Genomic DNA, 26330 nt, shown 5'->3' on the forward strand with positions numbered 1-26330 from the left:
ACAAGTGTGGCTTTGAGAGTCTTTAAGGAAAAGGACCTCATACTTTGACCCTTGATCCTTCCAGCTAGTGGCTACCTTGGAGCCGCAGGAACTATCTTGGAGTCAGTGTGAAAGGAGGCATAACTCTGAGGGGCCCCACGACACGTCAGCAGTGATTATTAACCCCATTTGAATGGAGTGCCTTAGCACTGGGGTTAAGGTCTACAGATAAAGAACCCTCCACATATACTTATCAGCCAATCAGTCTTAAGATCACAAGATGTTTAACCAAAGCTTATTTATTTGAGAGAAAATGAGTTTGACTCACTGCTGATGCGACCTGCAGGGTTTGGTTAAATGTATGAGTGTCCTATGCAGAATATAGCTGGCTTTACTCTGTTGCATTGTAATAATGTAAATCACACGTTTGTTACTTTAAATAAGGATATTTTCCTGTATTGACTTTGATGAGGTGAACTTAACGATAGTCCTTAGAAGGCACCGCGATCCTAAATGTGAGCACAATAGAACTGTTACTGCCATGTCTGTATTCTCACAGTCAACCTAAAGTGAGAGAATACTCTAAACCTTTTTTCCCCTTAAATGTAAACTTTGTATCTTACGCAATAGAAGCAGCGCAATAAAAGCCTGAAGTCCTTTACATGTTTTACCGTGTAGCCTGAAACATTGGTATTTTAAAGAGTGTCTCCTGATTGACCACTTTTAGATTTGTGTGAATATTATCTTATCATGTACTACATCTTGGCGCTAGTCTCATTCTGTGAGTCTCCCTGATTGTTTTCCGACTTCACCCACTCACCGTACAGTTTTAATTCCCACCCATATACGACCAGAGCCCGACTTCAACTTCATGCAGGAGGTCAGAAAAGCACCGTACAAACTTTGTTTTGTATACGTTTGTATTTCTATACAAAGAAACAATTATAAATGCAATACATAATACTCTCTGGAGAAACTGAGACGATGAGTCCTCGAAGAAAAACCAAAATAAGTGAACGTGAGCAGAGAGCAAAGCACCGTAAGCCAGGTATCACATCTTATTACAGCACCATTTTACCTGCTACTTACCAGTCATATCCACCAGAGGCAAGCAGCAATGAGATTTATCAAATTTATAAATTTTTAATGTACATATCCAGATTTATTCTCATATTTACTTACTTATTATAGCATGTAAAATAAAGTGTCACCATTCTTTTTAAGTAAAACCATATTTTATTTCCAAATCCTGACGGGAACAAAGTTAATAGTAATGAGTCTGAATCTCTTTTAATCACCTCTAGACAAAAAAAAAAAAAAAAAACACTGCTGCAGAAAAATATGGAGGAAGGAACTTGAGTGGAAGAATAAAGCAACAGTAACTAACAGTGGCTTCGATCTTTGCTCACACTCAATATGGATGTATCAAAAACGTCTAAAACTCAAGACATCTAGCATATGTTAACAAGAACTGAGAACATAAAGGAGTTCTGTGGATATAGACATGCAGTTCTGAGAACACCTTGGTGGGTCACACACCGTTAGGTATTGGAAGGAAGCTGAACACTGAAATAATCAGCTTAGTATCGTCCTGCGAAGAGAAGATATAAAATTCATATTAGTACAAGTACGAGTCAGTAAAATACTTATCAAGTAATATTTTTTAATATGCAACAGTCGAATTTGATGTCTGGAGATGATAGTTGCAGTTAGACAAGCTTTCTGTTGTTTGCATTTTCTCTTCACACTTACGTGGGCTGTAAGAGCGAGACCGTGAGCGAGACCTGTATCGACTGTAGTACGGTGACGGAGAGCGCCTACGACTGCAAAGACACAAAGACACATGAACACATTGCTTCGAGTCACGAGTGGAACACCGAGAACTCACAGATTACAGTTACACACCTGTCCCTATAATCACACTCTTCGTATCTGTCGTAGCGTTCGTATCCACGATCATTGTAAGAGTCCCTGTCCCTCCCCCTCCTGCCGCCGCTGCTACCACCGCCTCCGCTACGACCACCGTCGCTACGACCACCGTCGCCGCGGCCACCGTCGCCACCGCGACCACCATCGCCGCGACCACCGTCGCCGCTGCCACCGCTACCATTGCTGTTGAAATAAGGGAATCAAGTTTGACTTTCAGGCAGCTCATCTGTTGTGAAACACAGTGTCATGTCCAAATCAGAGTAGAAGGTTACATATCACAAATCTGTTTTGAGAGAAATACACAAATGAAATGAGTAATTCAGAAATCTGAATATTTCACTGTCCTCCATTATTCCCCAAAGGTTCAAATGTACATTAATGTGATGTAAAGCAAAAAGCTGACATTATTGTTGGACTCACTGAGTTGGTCGGCCCATGTAGATTCCTGGTGTGGGGGTATGGGGACGTTTGGTAATGGAATAATCCACTCTGATGCGCCTCCCGTCCAGCTCCATGCCATTGGCTCGCTCCATTGCCTGAAGAACATGAGGGAGGACAAGAACAATGATTTAGCACCATTGCTAAGATGTTAAAAAATTACTCAACTCACAAAGGTCTACCTACAGTGCATTACACACATTGACCTTTAGTATGAGACGCATGAGTGCAAGGTGAGGGAATTTGTGGCAAGGCAGACACCTAGTGGCTTATATATGTAATCACACCTAAATACATTCAGGGAAAACCAAAACCAGGTCGTTTTATCTGAAGTGGAGCAACTTTTCATTTGCACACATCTTGAGCAAAATTAGGTTCTCATATTGAATTAATCCAATCTAATCCGCCAGCTGATGAATAAAAAGAATCGCATGTTATTTCTCATACCTCTTTGGAATCCTCAATTCTATCGTAGTAAATGAAGGCGAAGCCACGAGAGCGACCCGTGCGCTGGTCGTACACCACGTTGACCCCGGCCAAAGGACCATGTCGTGAAAACACCTCCTTCAGGTCGCGCTCTGTGGTGTACAGGCTCAAGCCAAACACCCCCAAACACTTGCTGGGGTCAGGGTTTGCCTGGAAGAGTCAACAAAAGGGTCAGAGTCAGTGGCAAGGCCTTCTGCATCCATCCTGCTCACGTTTTGCATATCATATCAAGTTTGAATCAATATGCAAAGCATGATTCTTCAAGCACAGGACGGAAATTGAAATGTTGGATGCACATGACACAGACTGTAGAAGTGTTGGTTTCCAGAGGCAGTGCAAACCCCAAAATATATTTTCATATATCAGCTTTTTCAGAGTTTTTCACTGTTAAGGGAGAAAACCAAATTCTGTGTGATATTATTTTCTTTAGCAAGTTCCACTTTGTTTCCACAGGGAGTCCCCCCCCGATAATCATCATCAGGAGCAGCATCTTTGACCAACCCAACATTACATCGCTCTTCTCCAAAACATGTCCGAAAATCCACATACCCTCACATCACCATCAGCGCCAGGATTGCTTGCTTCTTTTGGGAATTCTTGGCTCTTTAGATATAGTGAGGAGAGGGGAGGGTTAATGACATTAAGCAGTACGAATCATATTGTTAAAAATAACAGGTGTTTAAATGATTGAATATCAAAAGGCAGGTTTAATTCCAGTTTCCCACATGTTGAAACCACTTGTGGTGGCAAACTTGTTGCTAAAAAGTATATTCAGTGACCTATTTCAGCATTTGCTTTTCTTTTTTCTTCATCTGTTTGAGAGAACGCCATCCACTATCAATTAACTCCCATCTCTCTCTACCCCTCCCATAACTGCTCATTCTGCCATGGCAAGAAGGGTGGAGACATGCTCTGCAGAGAACCACAGAAAGAGTTCTGCAGTATTACAATAAATAATTCAGACATGGAGGATATTAAACAAGCAAGACCGGGTACAGTGTTGGAAGCTACTGTACTCAAGTCTACTCAGCAGCCATCACTTGACCTCTGCCTTTCAGCTGCAGCAGGGTCGATCATCCCCCTCTCTGGTGTAAAATGAGACTTTTCAGTGCAAGTGAATCTTATCTTTCAATCAGTACTAAATATAATCTGCATCTACTTTCTGTGAAGCTTTTTAAAGCCACGTGTCTGTTTTCCAGGTCAACTCTAACCTTTTTTTTTTACTTTAAAGCATAGCTTTGCTCTTTTCCCAAAACATTTAGAGCATAAGCAATTCTGTATCACCTAACAGTTCATGCAGCATATGCATATTACAAAAATTATAAACAATTAAGGGCCATGTCAGTACTGACGTCTTATAATTGTTTGGGAGCATATGTTAAGTGTCTTCTGCTACTTCTATCATCTAACTCACCCTGCTGCCATTCTGGTGGCGGCTGCTTAACCCAGGCGAAGCGCTCTGGCTCCTCCTACGCCTTTGTTCAGGGCTGTAGGAACTAGAATGGGACTTCTTCCGGTGGGAATAGGACCGAGAGTGTGAACGGCGGTTAGAGTGCCGTCCAGAACGAGACCTGAAAAGGATAGGGTTGGGTAGAAGCAGATATGCACCCAGTGAGGATTATTATTATTTTTAATATGAAATAGGATGCAATTACAATGCCCTGAAAGTAGTTGAGAAATTGAGAAAGATTTTACCTGGATTTTGAGCGGGAGCGGGATCTGGACTCAGAGCGCTTGGAGGCTCGGGATGGGTTCGGTGAGCCGGACCTTCTCTCCGACTTGACCCGAGCTGGACTCCCACCGTCCGATTTTGACGGAGAGCGTGACCCCTATTGCCACAGTATCATATTAACTTTCTCACTGACAAGCATGTTTATTTATTTTCACAGAAACAGAATCAAGCACGGTGTAGTGGGATGTTGCTGAGAATGTTGCAAACATAAAGTTGTCTAACAGATATACAGCTTATGTACTGTGAAGGAAAAAGTTAGTAATATTGTAATTTTTAACTATACATTTATCTGGCACATAATGTAGCATATTAATAATCATAAAAAACAAATGTGCATGACTGGTCTATTTCAATGTCCACCTGGGAATCCAAAGGAAAATGAAACATGCATCTTTATGTGACAGAATGGGAGCACATTAAAGAAAAGACATGTGTGACACAAACAGTGTATTTACTTAACCTAGAGACACATTCATTCTTCCAGATTCTTTACACGCTACTCCCTTCTCTCAGGGTTTCTATCCTTCTTCGTTCTTCTTTTTTCAGTTTTCTCTTTTTCTGATTCCAGGGTCTGTTTTTCCTCTTTTCCTCCCAAAACTGACACCAGTTTCATTTTTAGCCATTACTCTGCAAGCGCTTCTATCTGACACCAATCTTCCGTCACATTTCCTCCCTTTCCGCTTCTATGTTCTGCTCTGTACAAGTTTTCATCATTAGCCTTCGTTTATCTTGAATTTTTTCTTCATCATTCTTGGATAAAACTCTTCCAAATCCTTCACGATCAATAACCTTAATGAAAGAAGAACATTCAATAAAATTAAGATCATAGGTTTAGGAAAGAGGAGAAATTCTTGAATATGAAGTGAAGAAGGAAACACTGAATGCAGTACAATTACATTAAATCTAAATAGATCAGACATTAAAAAAATAAGTAGCAAAGTGACAACAATTTAAATTAAAGGTCTGCAAGTTAATAGATATTGGGTTTTAGCAGTGTTTCGGTTTGCTAATTCAGAGCATGAAAGCAGGGAAGGAAGAGTGGCTTTAGGGCTCCAGCTAACATCAATAATATTATAGCAGACTTAGCAAAAACCCAGGTGGTTAAATGTGCAATAAATGGTTTCAGCAATTGCAGTGATAGGAAAATAGCCGCAGCCATAACAAAAGTCGTACGTAACTCTTAATCGTTTCATAAACAAGTAAAGGTGGGATAATTTGAAAACACCGAGTTCTCACCCTGGTGCTATCATGCTAACAGTGCGCCGCATGCTAGGTTGAAGGAGTTGGGTCGAAGCAGTCTTGCTAGCTGAGCAACAACCGTTCAAGGAAAACAATGACTTTTAGTTTTATAAATACTAAAAAAGTAAATACTTTTATTTAAATTAAACATTGTCCGCTTGAGGGAAACACGCAGCACTTTCCTGCTCGTCTCACGTACGTGAGGCGGAAGCGTGTAACATGGTCGTTTGAGCTAATAACTTAGCATTAGCTCAGACTGACATTAAGCTAGCGGGGGGGGGGGTACGTGTGTTTACGGCAGCCACACGGAAGAGAAGAGGAAAAGGCAGAAAATGGAGATACATGTAGGTATCGGTCGATGTTACTACTTACCCGTGTGTCACAGGTTCCATCCTCGATATCACTCATTGCTCAGTGTGGCTAGCAGACAGAAAACAACGAGCGTTAACACTGTTTCTTATTCTGGCTGCTTAATCGCTAGAAGATGGCGCGTGAGGCGGTTTGTATGTTTATGTGCTGCGGAGTGTGACGTCATCTCCGGCGTCGTCACCCACGCCCCTTGTGTGCAAAATCCGAGGCGCACGTGAACGTCTCTCAGCCAACTTTATTAGTCAGTCCATTAGGAGTAAAATATTTCAGTTTTTAAACTTAAAGTAGTTTTCACTGAGATTTCACATTCTGCGTTATAGCTGCTCCAACTATAAACAATATATATGAAAGTAAAATATGCATGTTAAGTCTCCTGCCGTAAACATGTTCTCCTCTATATACAAAAAACCTTATTCTTAGATGTATAATTATTTCCTGCTGGCTGACGAGTTCTTTTATTTGACCCATGTTGGGCGACTGCAGTGGAGAAGAAGCAGAAAGACTTAAGGAAAAAGGTAAATTGTACTTACGTAAAATTCTCGAGCACATACTTTCCATCACTGCTGATGATAAACCAAGATTTGGCTGGTAAATTTTATATTAAGTACCTCTATTTTTCAGGGTGGTGAGCAGAACTTTCTATTTATTTATTAAGGAGGTTATGTTTTAACCCCTGTCCAATTTGTTTGGCAGCACAATTACGTTAAAAACGAAAAATCAGCATATTTAGTTGTGGCTTGACTGAATTTAAGTGTACTCTTGGGCCCTGGCAGAGGTATGCGATCTACAGAGTGCCATTTTATTTTTTATTTTTTGGTTTCTTACGTTTTTAAGCAGCCTTTGGTAGCTTGAAAGGCACTATATAAATACAGGTCATTATTATAATAATTAACACTTGAAATGAACTCACTCTCACACACCCTCACCTTGAAGACACATGGGAGTTACCTCTGAGGTAATCACAGGGTGAATATTTGAATAGAAGCAAATTAGAATGGAAGCATCGTCTTGTCTTTCAAATTATCTCACAACTAAGTTATCCCGAATTAATTTAAGGTCTGAAATAAACATTGATTTAAATGGGTGGGGAACTGTTTTCCATGAGGTCAATTTATTAGTGAGGCGATCTCCAAGCAGCTGACTGGCTCATCAGGAAGCAAACAATTGTGTTATCACTCAGTGTGAGTCAGGGTAGGTCAAACCGATAAAAAAACACACAAAAAAAACAACCAACAAATACACATACCGTTAACATTTAAATATGGCAGCAAAAAGATGAAGCAATTATGACAATTAGTTTATGTTTTAATTATAGTGACTTCATATTCAGAATTCCGTCCACATACAATCCTCAAGTATCATCGATGGGAGTATTGCTCCTTGTCTGGCCGGACAAAGGTATCATTTAAAAGAGCATCAGGCTGAGCACTTCAAAGACTTTCTACTGCTGTGCTAAACAGGGCGAGCTGTGGTTTGTCAGTACTTTAGAAACCACACTCGGGGGGGCAGCTAGAAAAATGAATATTTCAGAACTTAAAATATACCTAAAGTCAAACTTGATGAGACAAGTATTTTTAGAAAACATCTAGAGTCACAGTGCAACATGAACCCTGAACATGTGTAAGCAGTAGGTCATTTTAAGAGCACTACAGGGCTAAATACGGACCACGCGTAACAATCAATCTGTTTTGCATGTGAATTCAAACGAATCACACACACGCTCGTGTTCACAGCGGCAAATGGGCGTCGTCTGATCGTATTCGGCAATAACCCAGCATTGTCTCGCAGCACTTGTATATTCTAATTTACACTGCATCCAGATGGAGTGCAAATTACATTCTTTGGATTATCTCAAACAGCTGAATCACACAGTTTCATTATCCTTAAAAATCCCCACACGTGTAAGCTTAAAGAAGAATCTTCTTCACACAGTATTTAGCAACAGCCCCAGCAAATAAGTGAAATGTTGCCATTCCTAACTATCGTGCTGTTATGTTCAGCATTCTGATTCATTGAAGAAGTATTGCAAAATGTCTTTATACAATATAAACAGAGGAGCTATTTAGGCCATTTTTCATGATTCCATTTTTAAATCTGAGTGAGTTTACATCTCTTAAACAGTCACAAGATTCATTTATGGCATTATAAAAAAAATGCTAGACTTTAAGCAGAATAAAATATAAAAAGGCAATGGATAATCTTGATAACAAAAATAATAAATATCAGCATATGTTAGGACAGAGCATGGAAAAGTCCTCCGTGTTCCCTCTGAGGTGGCTGAACATTTCTGATAAGCATCCCAGGAGCAGTCTTTTCTGGATGTCCGTATGTCTGTCTATTGCTTTTCATTTGCCTGAGGATGTTACATCAGTGATAAATGCCGGAGAAGAGTGACGTGCTAAAAACAGAAACTCCAACAGCCAATCAAAGCTATGCTCCTCGATGTGGTCGAGGCCTATTAGGGACGTGTGGGTGGAGGCGGGACGTCCCCGGGTGGCTGGAGGCAAGGACACCCCCTGCTGTGTGGGAAGTGTTTGTGGAGGAGGCATTGGCCACCGTTTCAATTTTCCCCTCCAGTTTGACCAGCCGGGTCAGGATGTCATCCAGCAACACAGCTATAGTCCTCTTCAGATCAGCTGTGTGTGAGTGTGAGAGAAAGAAAGAGAAAGAAAACACACAGGAGAAAACAAATCAATATCTCCTTCACAAATATGAAACAGATAATGCTCATTCAGGAGTGATCAAGTCATTTCATGTGTAGCACAGAGAGTGGTAACATCTGACTTCATCTTACTTACCATAACCAGCCATGGAGGTCCCCTGCGGTCCGCCCAGTGCGTTCTGGTTCTCCTCCGTCAGGACCTTGACATACCGCCGACTGAGCTCCAGGATCTGCTCGCGTAGCTCGGCGCTGCTCTGATGTCGAGGCTGCTGCACAGTGTAGCGCAGCAGCATGAAGCCCCACACCAGGCCAAATACCATCAGCAGCACACTCAACTTCTGGGACATGTTCCTGCGCAGGAGTGCACCCAGCATGGTACTGGGGGGAGCGGTGAAAGGGAAAGGAGCCTGGCACTGAGCCTGAAGCTCTTATCTTTGATTAAGACTGTGATATGGAGTGTGTAGTTCTCCAGGGCGAGGTCAGAGGTTAAAGTCCACTGCTAGAGATGCTAAGGGATTCAGCGCTTCGCTCCAGTCAACTCCAGCAGGGCCTGGGCTTCCCTTGTTGAAAGGAGTCTCGAAACACTAGCGCATCCTACCGCTGTCGAGAGATGAAAGAGCGTTTAACGGCTGCAGATGCCAGGAAGTGGAACCAGTGAGAAGCCGACGCCCAAAGACACTGATGATCAGGGGGTTTTGGTAAGGGGCCTTTGTTGCAAGATGTCAAAAACCAAATCAGGAACGTAGACTGGGCACTCAGGCAGGAGGTCCGCAGACATTGTTGACTGTGTTGAAAGAGTCTAACAAAAGAGAGAAGAAAATCAACCACAAGGAACAAACATGTGTATTGCCTGTAGTTAAAGATATAGTAACAAAATAAAAACCATCAAAGCCTCATTTTGCCTCCCCCTTTTACTTTAATTCATGCTCAGATAAGGGCCCCGGCTGTCCATCATGGTTTTTATTGAAGATGTCTGTGAGGATTCTTGGGTGGATGAATGTAATATTTTCCATCACACACAAACCCCACTGCAGTTGACACCAAAAATGCACCTCGCCTGCCAGCAGGAAGCTGGTGAACTCATCGAAGTGACTTCCTGTACTATTTACTGACTATAACAGATAGATTTCTGTGCTACTTTGGGTCATGGTGCCCAACAGCCCACTCAGTCATCAACAACTCTGTTTCAGCCCTCTTAGCCCAGAAACCTGATTACCAGTTTAGATTTCCTGGGACCCAGTTCACAGCTCCAGATACGGAGCCACAGCGGCAGAAGGCCTTCATCCACTAATCTCACCTCCACAATGGTTATTGCACTGACAAATAACCTGAGTGCACGGGGGGGGGGGGGGAAAGATGATAATTTCTCAGTTTTCACAACTTTGTCAACAAGTTCATTCTCTGCGTTCTCTCGTGGGTGTGGTCGTGTCACTTCCTATTGAGGTCTGAGAGGGGACAATAACTGAGGGAATAAATTATGAAAGGAAAGGTAACAGAATCTGTTTAGAAGTGCTTCCCTGGGGCTGTGCACACACACACACACACAAATGCGTCCTTCCTGTGACCTGGACACTACTGGGTATCAGCATGCAAAGGATGAGGGAAGAGAAAGTCCTAGTTGAAAACAGACGGAAAGATTAAAATATTCTGAAAAACATGCAAATCCTCCGCCTGTCGTGTCAACACAGCGCCGCCGCCCACTGCAGGTGATGCAACCTTTAGCTTCCAGGCTCAGTAAGCAGCTGACTAATGCTTTTGGCTCCAGGTGAAGTGTAAACTCCCTGACGCATCATATCAAATAGGCTTTCGGTCTCCTGATACAAAGTACAGACATCACATTGACTAAGCTGATTTAACTACTCATCAAAGGGCATTGCATTTATCAGATAACAAACCAAACTAGTGAAACGAGAGGAGCTAGCTCACAGTCACACGACTGCAGACAGTGCATGATACCCTGCCTCGTGCACAGTCACGTACAGATAATATTTCAGCCTGGAGTATCTTAACTCACTGTGCATGCAAAGTGCCATGTTGACAGGTAAGTGTAAAATGTGTCAGCCACAGTGCAGGAGCTGATGAGGCCTTAAGAACTATTTTCTGTGCCTTCCATGAAGTGCAAGTCAAGAGATGGTGGTTATGTCAGGGCTGACACTTAACACCCAGAGCAGTTTTGATATTCAGACCCTGTCCTGTCCTACACTCGCATGGCTGAACACACAAGCGGACCTGCTTATTGTTCTGTGGAAAGGCACAGCACTGAATATTCCAATGGAGGACGAGGACGGCGATAAGGCACGTCGTGTCGGTCAAATAATTAAACTAGAGGTTAAATATTGACCAGGTCAGCCGTCACCTGGGGATGACATGATTGGAGTGGAGGTGGAGAAAGTTAAGGTTTGGAGGCTGAGCGATATATGTGGCTGAGGATTCACGATATTGTCAGTAACGCTAATTATCCTGGTAAATCTCACAATATTGTTATAGTAAGTTTAAAAGATTGATTTGAGCTCCGGAGTGAAGATTGAGGCTTTAAACTCTTTTATGTCGAGAGAGAATTACAAACATTTGATCAACAGCATTCTGAGGTAGGTGTATTAGGTCTTATACCTCATCACTGTCCTTGTAGTTAACATACACTGGTTATATTACTTTTCAATGACTCTTATATTGAGGTGATTGTTCTTTATATCGTTTTTTGTCCAGCCCTACTGTGTGTTCATGACAGGATACTGTCCACTTGCATACACACACAGTTTGACTCACTAACCAAATGTTGATAACTTAGCAAACATGGACTCGCACTGGGTGAAGTTACACACACACACCTTCAAAGTGAGCCACGCGACACTCTCCCAGTTCAAATCGATTTAAAGATCGATGTTAACCTCTGCTCGACCTCAGCTGCAACTGTTTCTCAACTCCAGCAACATTTTTTGTTAGCTCGACATGTTAGCTCGGCTACACGCAAACCGCGCACCCCGCTAAAATGGGGGCATTATACTTGCGTGTGGCAGCTGGCATGAGGGAAGCAGACGCTGTACTGTACCCGGGTGTGTTGTTCGAGCACCGACCCTGAGGCGGGGATGAGCAGAGGGCAGAGAGAACAGGGATCTCCAGCTGCTGCTGCTGCTGCTGCTACCACCGCTGCTGCTGCTGCTGCTGGCTGACACTGAATGATGCTTGTTGTTTGGCAACCCCCCGAGCGGCTGTCGCTGTGTGCGGGGGGAACTTCCTCCTGTCCCCGCTAGGATTCAAACCAAATACCAGCGTAGCCGCCGCCTCCGGCCAGCTCCACGATGAAGTGTACGCTCGCCGCTCTCCGCGCTCGTCAGCCCGGCTTGTTCCTCGGAGACGCCGGGGTCACTGCAGGAGTCGGCAGCTAGAATTCAGAGCATGAGTCTGTGCGGACTGTCATGGTTTCCCCTGGACGTCCGCTGCCTGCGTCAGCTGCACGGCATCATGGGAGGTGTAGTCCTACTGACAGCTGGTTGAGCAAAGCAATGCATACAAAAACAATGCAACACGAGACATACTGTCAGGGTGGAATAGTAGAAATGTTTAGCGCGAGTAAACCATTTTCAGATTAAAGCTTAAAGGGCTACAACATACAGTGTTTATGCTTTGCAAGCAGGTTTTTTTTAATATAGATTAGATAAGATAAGATGAGATAAGATGAGGTGAGAGAACTTTAATTTGATGTACATTAAGTCAGGAATAAATTTGAACTAAATCACAGGACGTTTCTTATTTAATATTGAGATGATGAGATGAGATGAGATGAGATGAGATGAGATGAGATAAAACCAGACCAGACGAGATGATGGGATGAGATGAGATGGGATGGGATGAAACCAGACCAGACGAGATGATGGGATGAGATGAGATGGGATCAGGGCCGGGTCTAGACAGGCATGTATGAGGGGGCAGCCACAAATCTTGAGGGGGCATTGTGCCTAACCCTAACCCTAACCCTATTTAGTTTGAGGGGGCACAACATTTATTTGAGGGGGCCAGGCCCCCTCTTGCCCCTGCCTAGACCCGGCCCTGGATGGGATGGGATGGGATGGGATGGGATGGGATGAGATGGGATGGGATGGGATGGGATGGGATGAGATCAGATCAGATCAGATGGGATGAGATGAGATGGGATGGGATGGGATTGGAGGGGAGGGGAGGGGATGGGATGGGATGGGATGAGATCGGATGGGATGGGATGGGATGGGATGGGATGAGATCAGATCAGATCAGATGGGATGAGATGAGATGGGATGGGATGGGATTGGAGGGGAGGGGAGGGGATGGGAGGGGAGGGGATGAGATCAGATCAGATGAGATGAGAAGAGATGGGATGGGAGGGGATGAGATCAGATGGGATGAGATGAGACGAAACAAGATGATGAGATGAGATTGGATGAGGTGGGATGAGATGGGATTGGATGAGATCAGATGAAACCAGACCAGACGAGATGAGGGGATGAGATAAGATGGGATGGGATGAGATGGGATGAGATGAGAGATAGATAGATAGATAGATTACTTTATTCATCCCCGAGGGGATATTAAGTCGTCATAGCAGCCGGTAAATTTGAATACAATAAAATACAATACAATAGAATAAAATATAAAATATAAAATATAAAATATTGCGGTAGAAAGAATAAAAACAGAAACACAAGATAAAATAGGTAGATAAGGTGCAGTGGCAGATGATGGTAATAGTACTGATGATATGATGGTGATGTTATTGTTAGACAGTATATAAAAAATAGTACAGTATAAATAGTATATAATATATATTTATATTTATATATGATAGTAATTATACCAATATAATAGCAGTATATAGTAATAATAGCAGCAACAGTATATATAATAATAATAATAGTAAAATATAATAATAATAACATGTACACATGTATAAATAAAATATGTGTATATAGACTTATATATACAAAGAATATACAAAGACTATGATATAATATATGATATATAGTACGGGTATAAATATAAGTATTTGGTGATACAATAGATAATATAATATACTGTGAGTGTAAGAATATGTAGACAGAGTGTGCAAAAGACAATATTATTGTATAAAATTATGAATTGAGACAGGTATATTTAGTGCAGTTCTGTGATGGTGGCTCTGACAGAGGTAGATGAGTTGTATAGTCTTATTGCGGTTGGGAGGAACGATTTCCTGTATCGTTCCTTAGAGCAGCGGGGTTGAATGAGTCTGTGGCTGAAGCTGCTCCTTAGCTTGTCCAGTGTTTTGTGGAGGGGGTGAGAGGGATTGTCCATGATTGCCAGCAGTTTTGCCAGCATCCTGTCCTCCACCACCTCCTCCAGGGTGACAAGCTTAGAGCCAACCACAGACTCTGCCTTCCTAATCAGTTTTTTCAGTTTGTTGGCGTCCTTAGCCTTGATGCCCGCACCCCAGGACACCACAGCAAAGAAGATGGTGCTCGCCACAACAGACTTATAGAACATCTGCAGCATCTTGTTGCAGACATTGAAGGACCTGAGCCGAGATGAGATGAGATGGAATGGGATGGGAGATGGGGTGGGATGGGAGGGGATGGGAGGGGACGGGAGGGGATGGGAAGGGATGAGATGGGATGAGATGAAATGAAACCAGACCAGACGAGATGATGGGATGGGATGGGATGGGATGGGATGGGATGGGATGGGATGGGAGAGGGTGATATCAGATGGGATGGGATTTGAGGAGATGGGATGGGATGGGATGAGATGGGATTGGATGGGATGGGATGGGATGGGATGGGATGAGATCAGATCAGATGGGATGGGATGAGATGAGATGGGATGGGATGGGATGGGAGGGGAGGGGATGGGATGGGAGGGGATGAGATCAGAAGGGATGAGATGAGATGAGATGGGATGGGATGGGATGGGATGGGAGGGGATGGGAGGGGATGGGAGGGGATGGGCTGGGATGAGATGGGATGGGATGAGATCAGAAGGGATGGGATGAGATGAGATGAGATGAGATGGGATGGGATGGGATGGGAGGGGATGGGAGGGGATGGGAGGGGATGGGATGAGATGAGATGGGATAGGATGAGATGAAATGAAACCAGACCAGACGAGATGATGGGATGAGATGAGATGGCGTGAGATGGGATGGGAGGGGATGAGATCAGATGGGATGGGATGAGATGAGATGAGATGGGATGGGATGGGATGGGAGGGGATGAGATAAGATTAGATGAGATGAGATGAGATGAGATGGGGAGGGATAGGATGAGATGGGATGGGATGGGATGTGATGGGATGGGATGGGAGGGGATGAGATCAGATGGGATGGGATGAGATGAGATGGGATGGGATGGGGGGGGATGGGAGGGGATGAGATCAGATGGGATGAGATGAGACGAAACAAGATGATGAGATGAGATGGGATGAGATGGGATGGGATGAGATGAGATGAAACCAGACCAGACGAGATGATGGGATGAGATGAGATGGGATGGGATGGGATGAGATGGGATGAGATGAGATGAAACCAGACCAGACAAGATGATGGGATGAGATGAGATCGGATGGGATGATGAGATGAGATGAAACCACACCAGAAGAGATGATGGGATGAGATGAGATGGGATGGGATGGGATGAGATGAAACCAGACCAGACGAGATGATATGATGGGATGAGATGAGATGGGATAGGATGAGATGAGATGAAACCAGACCAGACGAGATGATGGGATGAGATGAGATGGGATGGGATGGGATGAGATGGGATGAGATGAGATGAAACCAGACCAGACGAGATGATGGGATGAGATGAGATGGGATGGGATGAGATGGCATGGGATGAGATGGGATGGGATGAGATGAGATGAAACCAGACCAGACGAGATGATGGGATGAGATGAGATGGGATGGGATGAGATGGCATGGGATGAGATGGGATGGGATGAGATGAGATGAAACCAGACCAGACGAGATGATGCGATGAGATGAGATGGGATGGGATGGGATGAGATGGGATGAGATGAGATGAAACCACACCAGACGAGATGATGGGATGAGATGAGATGGGATGAGATGAGATGGGATGGGATGAGATGAGATGAAACCAGACCAGACGAGATGATGGGATGAGATGAGATGGGATGGGATGAGATGGGATGAGATGAGATGAAACCAGACCAGACGAGATGATGGGATGAGATGAGATGGGATGGGATGAGATGGCATGGGATGAGATGGGATGGGATGAGATGAGATGAAACCAGACCAGACGAGATGATGGGATGAGATGAGATGGGATGGGATGGGATGAGATGGGATGAGATGAGATGAAACCACACCAGACGAGATGATGGGATGAGATGAGATGGGATGGGATTGGATGAGATGAGATGAAACCAGACCAGACGAGATGATGGGTTGAGATGAGATGGGATGGGATGGGATGAGATGGGATGGGATGGGATGAGATGAGATGAGATGAGATGAGATGAAACCAGACCAGACGAGATAATGGGATGAGATGAGATGGGATGAGATGAGATTAGATTAGATGAGATGAGATGGGATGGGATGGGAGGGAATGGGATCAGATGGGATGGGATGAGATGAGATGAGATGGGATGGGATGGGAGGGGATGAGTTCAGATTGGATGAGATGAGACGAAACGAGATGATGAGATGAGATGGGATGAGATGGCATGGGATGAGATGGGATGGGATGGGAGGGGAGGGGATGGGAGGGGATGAGTTCAGATGGGATAGGATGAGATGAGATGAGATGAGATGGGATGGGATGGGAGGGGATGGGAGGGGATGAGTTCACATTGGATGAGATGAGACGAAACGAGATGATGAGATGAGATGGGATGAGATGGCATGGGATGAGATGGGATGGGATGGGAGGGGAGGGGATGAGATCAGATGGGATGGGATGAGATGAGATGAGATGGGATGGGATGGAATGGGATGGGATGAGATGGGAGGGGAGGGGATGGGAGGGGATGAGTTCAGATTGGATGGGATGAGATGAGATGGGATGGGATGGGAGGGGATGGGAGGGGATGAGATCAGATGGGATGATATGGGATGGGACGGGAGGGGATGAGTTCAGATTGGATGAGATGAGACCAAACGAGATGATGAGATGAGATGGGATGAGATGGCATGGGATGAGATGGGATGGGATGGGAGGGGATGAGATCAGATGGGATGAGATGGGATGGGAGGGGATGGGAGGGGATGAGTTCAGATTAGATGGGATGAGATGAGATGGGATGGGATGGGAGGGGATGGGAGGGGATGAGTTCAGATTGGATGAGATGAGACGAAACGAAATGATGAGATGAGATGGGATGAGATGGGATGGGATGGGAGGGGATGAGATCAGATGGGATGGGATGGGATGGGAAGGGAAGGGAGGGGATGAGATGGGATGGGATGGGAAGGGAAGGGAGGGGATGAGTTCAGATTGGATGAGATGAGACGAAACGAGATGATGAGATAAGATGGGATGAGATGGGATAGGATGGGAGGGGATGAGATCAGATGGGATGGGATGGGATGAGATGGGATGAGATGGGATGGGAGGGGAGGGGATGGGAGGGGATGAGTTCAGATTAGATGGGATGAGATGAGATGAGATGGGATGGGATGGGAGGGGATGGGAGGGGATGAGTTCAGATTGGATGAGATGAGACGAAACGAAATGATGAGATGAGATGGGATGGGATGGGATGGGATGGGATGGGATGGGATGGGATGGGATGGGAGGGGATGGGATGGGAGGGGATGAGATCAGATGGGATGGGATGAGATGATATGAGATGGGATGGGATGGGAGGGGAAGGGAGGGGATGAGTTCAGATTGGATGAGATGAGACGAAACGAGATGATGAGATGATATGAAACCAGACCAGACGAGATGATGGGATGAGATGAGATGGCATGGGATGGGATGAGATGGGATGAGATGGGATGGGAGGGGATGAGTTCAGATTGGATGGGATGAGATGAGATGGGATGGGATGAGATTAGATTAGATGAGTTGAGATGGGATGGGATGGGATGGGATGGGATGGGAGGGGATGGGATCAGATGGGATGGGATGAGATGAGATGAGATGGGATGGGATGGGAGGGGATGGGAGGGGATGAGTTCAGATTGGATGAGATGAGACGAAACGAGATGATGAGATAAGATTGGATGAGATTGCATGGGATGAGATGGGATGAGATGGGATGGGATGGGATGAGATGGGATGAGATTGGATGAGATGGGATGGGATGGGAGGGGATGGGAGGGGATGAGTTCAGATTGGATGAAACCAGACCATCATCTCGTCTGGACGAGATGATGGGATGAGATGAGATGGGATGAGATGAGATTAGATTAGATGAGTTGAGATGGGATAGGATGGGATGGGATCGGAGGGGAGGGGATGGGAGGGGATGAGTTCAGATTGGATGAAACCAGACCATCATCTCGTCTGGACGAGATGATGGGATGAGATGAGATGGGATGAGATGAGATGAGATTAGATTAGATGAGATGAGATGGGATGGGATGGGATGGGATGGGAGGGGATGGGATCAGATGGGATGGGATGAGATGAGATGAGATGGGATGGGATGGGAGGGGATGGGAGGGGATGGGAGGGGATGGGAGGGGATGAGTTCAGATTGGATGAGATGAGACGAAACGAGATGATGAGATGAGATTGGATGAGATTGCATGGGATGAGATGGGATGAGATGGGATGGGATGAGATGGGATGAGATGGGATGAGATGGGATGGGATGGCATGGGATGGGATGAGATGGGAGGGGAGGGGATGGGAGGGGATGAGTTCAGATTGGATGGGATGAGATGAGATGAGATGGGATGGGATGGGAGGGGATGGGAGGGGATGAGTTCAGATTGGATGAGATGAGATGAGATGAGATGAGATGAGATGGGATGGGATGGGATGGGATTAGATTAGATGAGATGGGATGGGATGGGATGGGAGGGGAGGGGATGGGAGGGGATGAGTTCAGATTGGATGAAACCAGACCATCATCTCGTCTGGACGAGATTATGGGATGAGATGAGATGGGATGAGATGAGATTAGATTAGATGAGATGAGATGGGATGGTATGGGATGGGAGGGGAGGGGAGGGGATGAGTTCAGATTGGATGAGATGAGACGAAGCGAGATGATGAGATGAGATGGGATGAGATTGCATGGGATGAGATGGGATGGGATGGGAGGGGATGAGATCAGATGGGATGGGATGAGATGAGATGAGATGGGATGGGATGGGATGGGAGGGGAAGGGAGGGGATGAGTTCAGATTGGATGAGATGAGACGAAACGAGATGATGAGATGATATGGGATGAGATGGGATGGGATAGGATGAGATGAGATGAAACCAGACCAGACGATATGATGGGATGAGATGAGATGGGATGGGATAGGATTAGATGGGATGGGATGAGATGAGATGAAACCAGACCAGACGAGATGATGGGATGAGATGAGATGAGATGGGATAGGATGAGATGAGATGAAACCAGACCAGACGAGATGATGGGATGAGATGAGATGGCATGGGATGGGATGAGATGGGATGAGATGAGATGAGATGAGATGAAACCAGACCAGACGAGATGATGGGATGAGATGAGATTGGATGAGATGGGATGAGATGAGATGAAACCAGACCAGACGAGATGATGGGAGGAGATGAGATGGGATAGGATGAGATGAGATGAAACCAGACCAGACGAGATGATGGGATGAGATGAGATGGGATGGGATTGGATGAGATGAGATGAAACCAGACCAGACGAGATGATGGGTTGAGATGAGATGGGATGGGATGGGATGAGATGAGATGAGATGAGATGAGATGAAACCAGACCAGACGAGATAATGGGATGAGATGAGATGGGATGAGATGAGATTAGATTAGATGAGATGAGATGGGATGGGATGGGATGGGATGGGAGGGAATGGGATCAGATGGGATGGGATGAGATGAGATGAGATGGGATGGGATGGGAGGGGATGAGTTCAGATTGGATGAGATGAGACGAAACGAGATGATGAGATGAGATGGGATGAGATGGCATGGGATGAGATGGGATGGGATGGGGGGGGATGAGATGGGATGGGATGAGATGAGATGAGATGGGATGGGATGGGATGAGAGGGGATGGGAGGGGATGAGTTCAGATTGGATGAAACCAGACCATCATCTCGTCTGGACGAGATGATGGGATGAGATGAGATGGGATGAGATTAGATTAGATGAGATGAGATGAGATGGGATGGGATGGGAGGGGAGGGGATGGGAGGGGATGAGTTCAGATGGGATAGGATGAGATGAGATGAGATGAGATGGGATGGGATGGGAGGGGATGGGAGGGGATGAGTTCAGATTGGATGAGATGAGACGAAACGAGATGATGAGATGAGATGGGATGAGATGGCATGGGATGAGATGGGATGGGATGGGAGGGGATGAGATCAGATGGGATGGGATGAGATGAGATGAGATGGGATGGGATGGCATGGGATGGGATGAGATGGGAGGGGAGGGGATGGGAGGGCATGAGTTCAGATTGGATGGGATGAGATGAGATGAGATGGGATGGGATGGGAGGGGATGGGAGGGGATGAGTTCAGATTGGATGAGATGAGACGAAACGAGATGATGAGATGAGATGGGATGAGATGGCATGGGATGAGATGGGATGGGATGGGAGGGGATGAGATCAGATGGGATGAGATGGGATGGGAGGGGAGGGGATGGGAGGGGATGAGTTCAGATTAGATAGGATGAGATGAGATGGGATGGGATGAGAGGGGATGGGAGGGGATGAGTTCAGATTGGATGAGATGAGACGAAACGAAATGATGAGATGAGATGGGATGAGATGGGATGGGATGGGAGGGGATGAGATCAGATGGGATGGGATGGGATGGGAAGGGAAGGGAGGGGATGAGTTCAGATGGGATGGGATGAGATGAGATGAGATGTGATGGGATGGGAAGGGAAGGGAGGGGATGAGTTCAGATTGGATGAGATGAGACGAAACGAGATGATGAGATGATATGAAACCAGACCAGACGAGATGATGGGATGAGATGAGATGGCATGGGATGGAATGAGATGGGATGAGATGGGAAGGGAGGGGAGGGGATGAGTTCAGATTGGATGGGATGGGATGAGATGAGATGAGATGAGATGGGATGGGATGGGAGGGGATGAGATCAGATGGGATGGGATGAGATGAGATGAGATGGGATGGGATGGCATGGGATGGGATGGGATGGGATGGCATGGGATGGGATGAGATGGGAGGGGATGGGAGGGGATGGGAGGGGAAGAGTTCAGATTGGATGGGATGAGATGAGATGAGATGGGATGGGATGGGAGGGGATTGGAGGGGATGAGTTCAGATTGGATGAGATGTGACGAAACGAGATGATGAGATAAGATGGGATGAGATGGGATGGGATGGGAGGGGATGAGATCAGATGGGATGGGATGGGATGAGATGGGATGAGATGGGATGGGAGGGGAGGGGATGGGAGGGGATGAGTTCAGATTAGATGGGATGAGATGAGATGAGATGGGAGGGGATGAGTTCAGATTAGATGGGATGAGATGAGATGAGATGGGATGGGATGGGAGGGGATGGGAGGGGATGAGTTCAGATTGGATGAGATGGGATGGGATGGGATGGGATAGGATGGGATGGGAGGGGAGGGGATGGGATGAGTTCAGATTGGATGAAACCAGACCATCATCTCGTCTGGACGAGATTATGGGATGAGATGAGATGGGATGAGATGAGATTAGATTAGATGAGTTGAGATGGGATAGGATGGGATGGGATCGGAGGGGAGGGGATGGGAGGGGATGAGTTCAGATTGGATGAAACCAGACCATCATCTCGTCTGGACGAGATGATGGGATGGGATGAGATGGGATGAGATGAGATTAGATTAGATTAGATGAGATGGGATGGGATGGGATGGGATGGGAGGGGATGGGATCAGATGGGATGGGATGAGATGAGATGAGATGGGATGGGATGGGAGGGGATGGGAGGGGATGGGAGGGGATGAGTTCAGATTGGATGAGATGAGACGAAACGAGATGATGAGATGAGATTGGATGAGATTGCATGGGATGAGATGGGATGAGATGGGATGGGATGGGATGAGATGGGATGAGATGGGATGAGATGGGATGGGATGGGATGGCATGGGATGGGATGAGATGGGAGGGGAGGGGATGGGAGGGGATGAGTTCAGATGGATGGGATGAGATGAGATGAGATGGGATGGGATGGGAGGGGATGGGAGGGGATGAGTTCAGATTGGATGAGATGAGATGAGATGAGATGAGATGAGATGGGATGGGATGGGATGGGATTAGATTAGATGAGATGGGATGGGATGGGATGGGAGGGGAGGGGATGGGAGGGGATGAGTTCAGATTGGATGAAACCAGACCATCATCTCGTCTGGACGAGATTATGGGATGAGATGAGATGGGATGAGATGAGATTAGATTAGATGAGATGAGATGGGATGGGATGGTATGGGATGGGAGGGGAGGGGAGGGGATGAGTTCAGATTGGATGAGATGAGACGAAGCGAGATGATGAGATGAGATGGGATGAGATTGCATGGGATGAGATGGGATGGGATGGGAGGGGATGAGATCAGATGGGATGGGATGAGATGAGATGAGATGGGATGGGATGGGATGGGAGGGGAAGGGAGGGGATGAGTTCAGATTGGATGAGATGAGACGAAACGAGATGATGAGATGATATGGGATGAGATGGGATGGGATAGGATGAGATGAGATGAAACCAGACCAGACGATATGATGGGATGAGATGAGATGGGATGGGATAGGATGAGATGGGATGGGATGAGATGAGATGAAACCAGACCAGACGAGATGATGGGATGAGATGAGATGAGATGGGATAGGATGAGATGAGATGAAACCAGTCCAGACGAGATGATGGGATGAGATGAGATGGCATGGGATGGGATGAGATGGGATGAGATGAGATGAGATGAGATGAAACCAGACCAGACGAGATGATGGGATGAGATGAGATGGGATGAGATGGGATGAGATGAGATGAAACCAGACCAGACGAGATGATGGGAGGAGATGAGATGGGATAGGATGAGATGAGATGAAACCAGACCAGACGAGATGATGGGATGAGATGAGATGGGATGGGATTGGATGAGATGAGATGAAACTAGACCAGACGAGATGATGGGTTGAGATGAGATGGGATGGGATGGGATGAGATGAGATGAGATGAGATGAGATGAGATGAAACCAGACCAGACGAGATAATGGGATGAGATGAGATGGGATGAGATGAGATTAGATTAGATGAGATGAGATGGGATGGGATGGGATGGGATGGGATGGGAGGGAATGGGATCAGATGGGATGGGATGAGATGAGATGAGATGGGATGGGATGGGAGGGGATGAGTTCAGATTGGATGAGATGAGACGAAACGAGATGATGAGATGAGATGGGATGAGATGGCATGGGATGAGATGGGATGGGATGGGAGGGGATGAGATGGGATGGGATGAGATGAGATGAGATGGGATGGGATGGGATGAGAGGGGATGGGAGGGGATGAGTTCAGATTGGATGAAACCAGACCATCATCTCGTCTGGACGAGATGATGGGATGAGATGAGATGGGATGAGATTAGATTAGATGAGATGAGATGAGATGAGATGGGATGGGATGGGAGGGGAGGGGAAGGGAGGGGATGAGTTCAGATGGGATAGGATGAGATGAGATGAGATGAGATGGGATGGGATGGGAGGGGATGGGAGGGGATGAGTTCAGATTGGATGAGATGAGACGAAACGAGATGATGAGATGAGATGGGATGAGATGGCATGGGATGAGATGGGATGGGATGGGAGGGGATGAGATCAGATGGGATGGGATGAGATGAGATGAGATGGGATGGGATGGCATGGGATGGGATGAGATGGGAGGGGAGGGGATGGGAGGGCATGAGTTCAGATTGGATGGGATGAGATGAGATGGGATGGGATGGGAGGGGATGGGAGGGGATGAGTTCAGATTGGATGAGATGAGACGAAACGAGATGATGAGATGAGATGGGATGAGATGGCATGGGATGAGATGGGATGGGATGGGAGGGGATGAGATCAGATGGGATGAGATGGGATGGGAGGGGAGGGGATGGGAGGGGATGAGTTCAGATTAGATGGGATGAGATGAGATGGGATGGGATGAGAGGGGATGGGAGGGGATGAGTTCAGATTGGATGAGATGAGACGAAACGAAATGATGAGATGAGATGGGATGAGATGGGATGGGATGGGAGGGGATGAGATCAGATGGGATGGGATGGGAGGGGATGAGATCAGATGGGATGGGATGGGATGGGAAGGGAAGGGAGGGGATGAGTTCAGATTGGATGAGATGAGACGAAACGAGATGATGAGATGATATGAAACCAGACCAGACGAGATGATGGGATGAGATGAGATGGCATGGGATGGAATGAGATGGGAATAGATGGGAAGGGAGGGGAGGGGATGAGTTCAGATTGGATGGGATGGGATGAGATGAGATGAGATGAGATGGGATGGGATGGGAGGGGATGAGATCAGATGGGATGGGATGAGATGAGATGAGATGGGATGGGATGGCATGGGATGGGATGGGATGGGATGGCATGGGATGGGATGAGATGGGAGGGGATGGGAGGGGATGGGAGGGGAAGAGTTCAGATTGGATGGGATGAGATGAGATGAGATGGGATGGGATGGGAGGGGATGGGAGGGGATGAGTTCAGATTGGATGAGATGTGACGAAACGAGATGATGAGATAAGATGGGATGAGATGGGATGGGATGGGAGGGGATGAGATCAGATGGGATGGGATGGGATGAGATGGGATGAGATGGGATGGGAGGGGAGGGGATGGGAGGGGATGAGTTCAGATTAGATGGGATGAGATGAGATGAGATGGGAGGGGATGAGTTCAGATTAGATGGGATGAGATGAGATGAGATGGGATGGGATGGGAGGGGATGGGAGGGGATGAGTTCAGATTGGATGAGATGGGATGGGATGGGATGGGATAGGATGGGATGGGAGGGGAGGGGATGGGATGAGTTCAGATTGGATGAAACCAGACCATCATCTCGTCTGGACGAGATTATGGGATGAGATGAGATGGGATGAGATGAGATTAGATTAGATGAGTTGAGATGGGATAGGATGGGATGGGATCGGAGGGGAGGGGATGGGAGGGGATGAGTTCAGATTGGATGAAACCAGACCATCATCTCGTCTGGACGAGATGATGGGATGGGATGAGATGGGATGAGATGAGATTAGATTAGATTAGATGAGATGGGATGGGATGGGATGGGATGGGAGGGGATGGGATCAGATGGGATGGGATGAGATGAGATGAGATGGGATGGGATGGGAGGGGATGGGAGGGGATGGGAGGGGATGAGTTCAGATTGGATGAGATGAGACGAAACGAGATGATGAGATGAGATTGGATGAGATTGCATGGGATGAGATGGGATGAGATGGGATGGGATGGGATGAGATGGGATGAGATGGGATGAGATGGGATGGGATGGGATGGCATGGGATGGGATGAGATGGGAGGGGAGGGGATGGGAGGGGATGAGTTCAGATGGATGGGATGAGATGAGATGAGATGGGATGGGATGGGAGGGGATGGGAGGGGATGAGTTCAGATTGGATGAGATGAGATGAGATGAGATGAGATGAGATGGGATGGGATGGGATGGGATTAGATTAGATGAGATGGGATGGGATGGGATGGGAGGGGAGGGGATGGGAGGGGATGAGTTCAGATTGGATGAAACCAGACCATCATCTCGTCTGGACGAGATTATGGGATGAGATGAGATGGGATGAGATGAGATTAGATTAGATGAGATGAGATGGGATGGGATGGTATGGGATGGGAGGGGAGGGGAGGGGATGAGTTCAGATTGGATGAGATGAGACGAAGCGAGATGATGAGATGAGATGGGATGAGATTGCATGGGATGAGATGGGATGGGATGGGAGGGGATGAGATCAGATGGGATGGGATGAGATGAGATGAGATGGGATGGGATGGGATGGGAGGGGAAGGGAGGGGATGAGTTCAGATTGGATGAGATGAGACGAAACGAGATGATGAGATGATATGGGATGAGATGGGATGGGATAGGATGAGATGAGATGAAACCAGACCAGACGATATGATGGGATGAGATGAGATGGGATGGGATAGGATGAGATGGGATGGGATGAGATGAGATGAAACCAGACCAGACGAGATGATGGGATGAGATGAGATGAGATGGGATAGGATGAGATGAGATGAAACCAGTCCAGACGAGATGATGGGATGAGATGAGATGGCAT

The 26330-nt window shown here is 46.4% G+C and overlaps 3 protein-coding genes across 3 annotated transcripts in view; 1 reads left to right on the forward strand and 2 right to left on the reverse strand.

Annotated features, from left to right (window-relative positions):
• Positions 1-881: 881 nt before the first annotated feature.
• tra2a (transformer 2 alpha homolog) lies at positions 882-6336 on the reverse strand. Its single transcript, XM_053446974.1, has 9 exons — positions 6176-6336; positions 4528-4661; positions 4247-4403; positions 3382-3435; positions 2794-2982; positions 2329-2444; positions 1885-2091; positions 1732-1802; positions 882-1570 (listed from the first exon to the last, which is right to left on the reverse strand). Exons 1-9 carry the CDS (start codon positions 6209-6211, stop codon positions 1560-1562), a joined length of 975 nt encoding a protein of 324 aa, XP_053302949.1. The 5' UTR covers positions 6212-6336; the 3' UTR covers positions 882-1559.
• A 925-nt stretch (positions 6337-7261) lies between these two features.
• On the reverse strand, positions 7262-12260 carry ccdc126 (coiled-coil domain containing 126). Its single transcript, XM_053447138.1, has 3 exons — positions 11884-12260; positions 8971-9633; positions 7262-8808 (listed from the first exon to the last, which is right to left on the reverse strand). Exons 2-3 carry the CDS (start codon positions 9206-9208, stop codon positions 8603-8605), a joined length of 444 nt encoding a protein of 147 aa, XP_053303113.1. The 5' UTR covers positions 9209-9633; positions 11884-12260; the 3' UTR covers positions 7262-8602.
• fam221a (family with sequence similarity 221 member A) overlaps positions 11217-26330 on the forward strand; it is a 34992-nt gene continuing 19878 nt past the window's right edge. The window contains exon 1 of the mRNA XM_053447137.1: positions 11217-11422. The gene's annotated coding sequence lies outside the window, so the exon portion shown is untranslated. The remainder of the gene's footprint in view (positions 11423-26330) is intronic.

Source organism: Pleuronectes platessa, chromosome 18 (assembly GCF_947347685.1).
Source record: "Pleuronectes platessa chromosome 18, fPlePla1.1, whole genome shotgun sequence".
Lineage (NCBI taxonomy): Eukaryota > Metazoa > Chordata > Actinopteri > Pleuronectiformes > Pleuronectidae > Pleuronectes > Pleuronectes platessa.

What these genes read in the sequence shown, in the direction of transcription:
- tra2a (XM_053446974.1), bottom strand. Translation starts at nt 6,211, where the DNA reads ATGAGTGATATCGAGGATGGAACCTGTGACACACGG. An exon ending in GCGCTGATGGTGATGTGAGG is followed by an intron (nt 2,983 to 3,381) that starts GTATGTGGATTT and finishes TGACTCTTCCAG; the next exon opens with GCAAACCCTGACCCCAGCAA. An exon ending in GAGTGTGATTATAGGGACAG is followed by an intron (nt 1,803 to 1,884) that starts GTGTGTAACTGT and finishes GTGTCTTTGCAG; the next exon opens with TCGTAGGCGCTCTCCGTCAC.
- ccdc126 (XM_053447138.1), bottom strand. Translation starts at nt 9,208, where the DNA reads ATGCTGGGTGCACTCCTGCGCAGGAACATGTCCCAGAAGTTGAGTGTG. An exon ending in GACCTCCATGGCTGGTTATG is followed by an intron (nt 8,809 to 8,970) that starts GTAAGTAAGATG and finishes ACTCACACACAG; the next exon opens with CTGATCTGAAGAGGACTATA.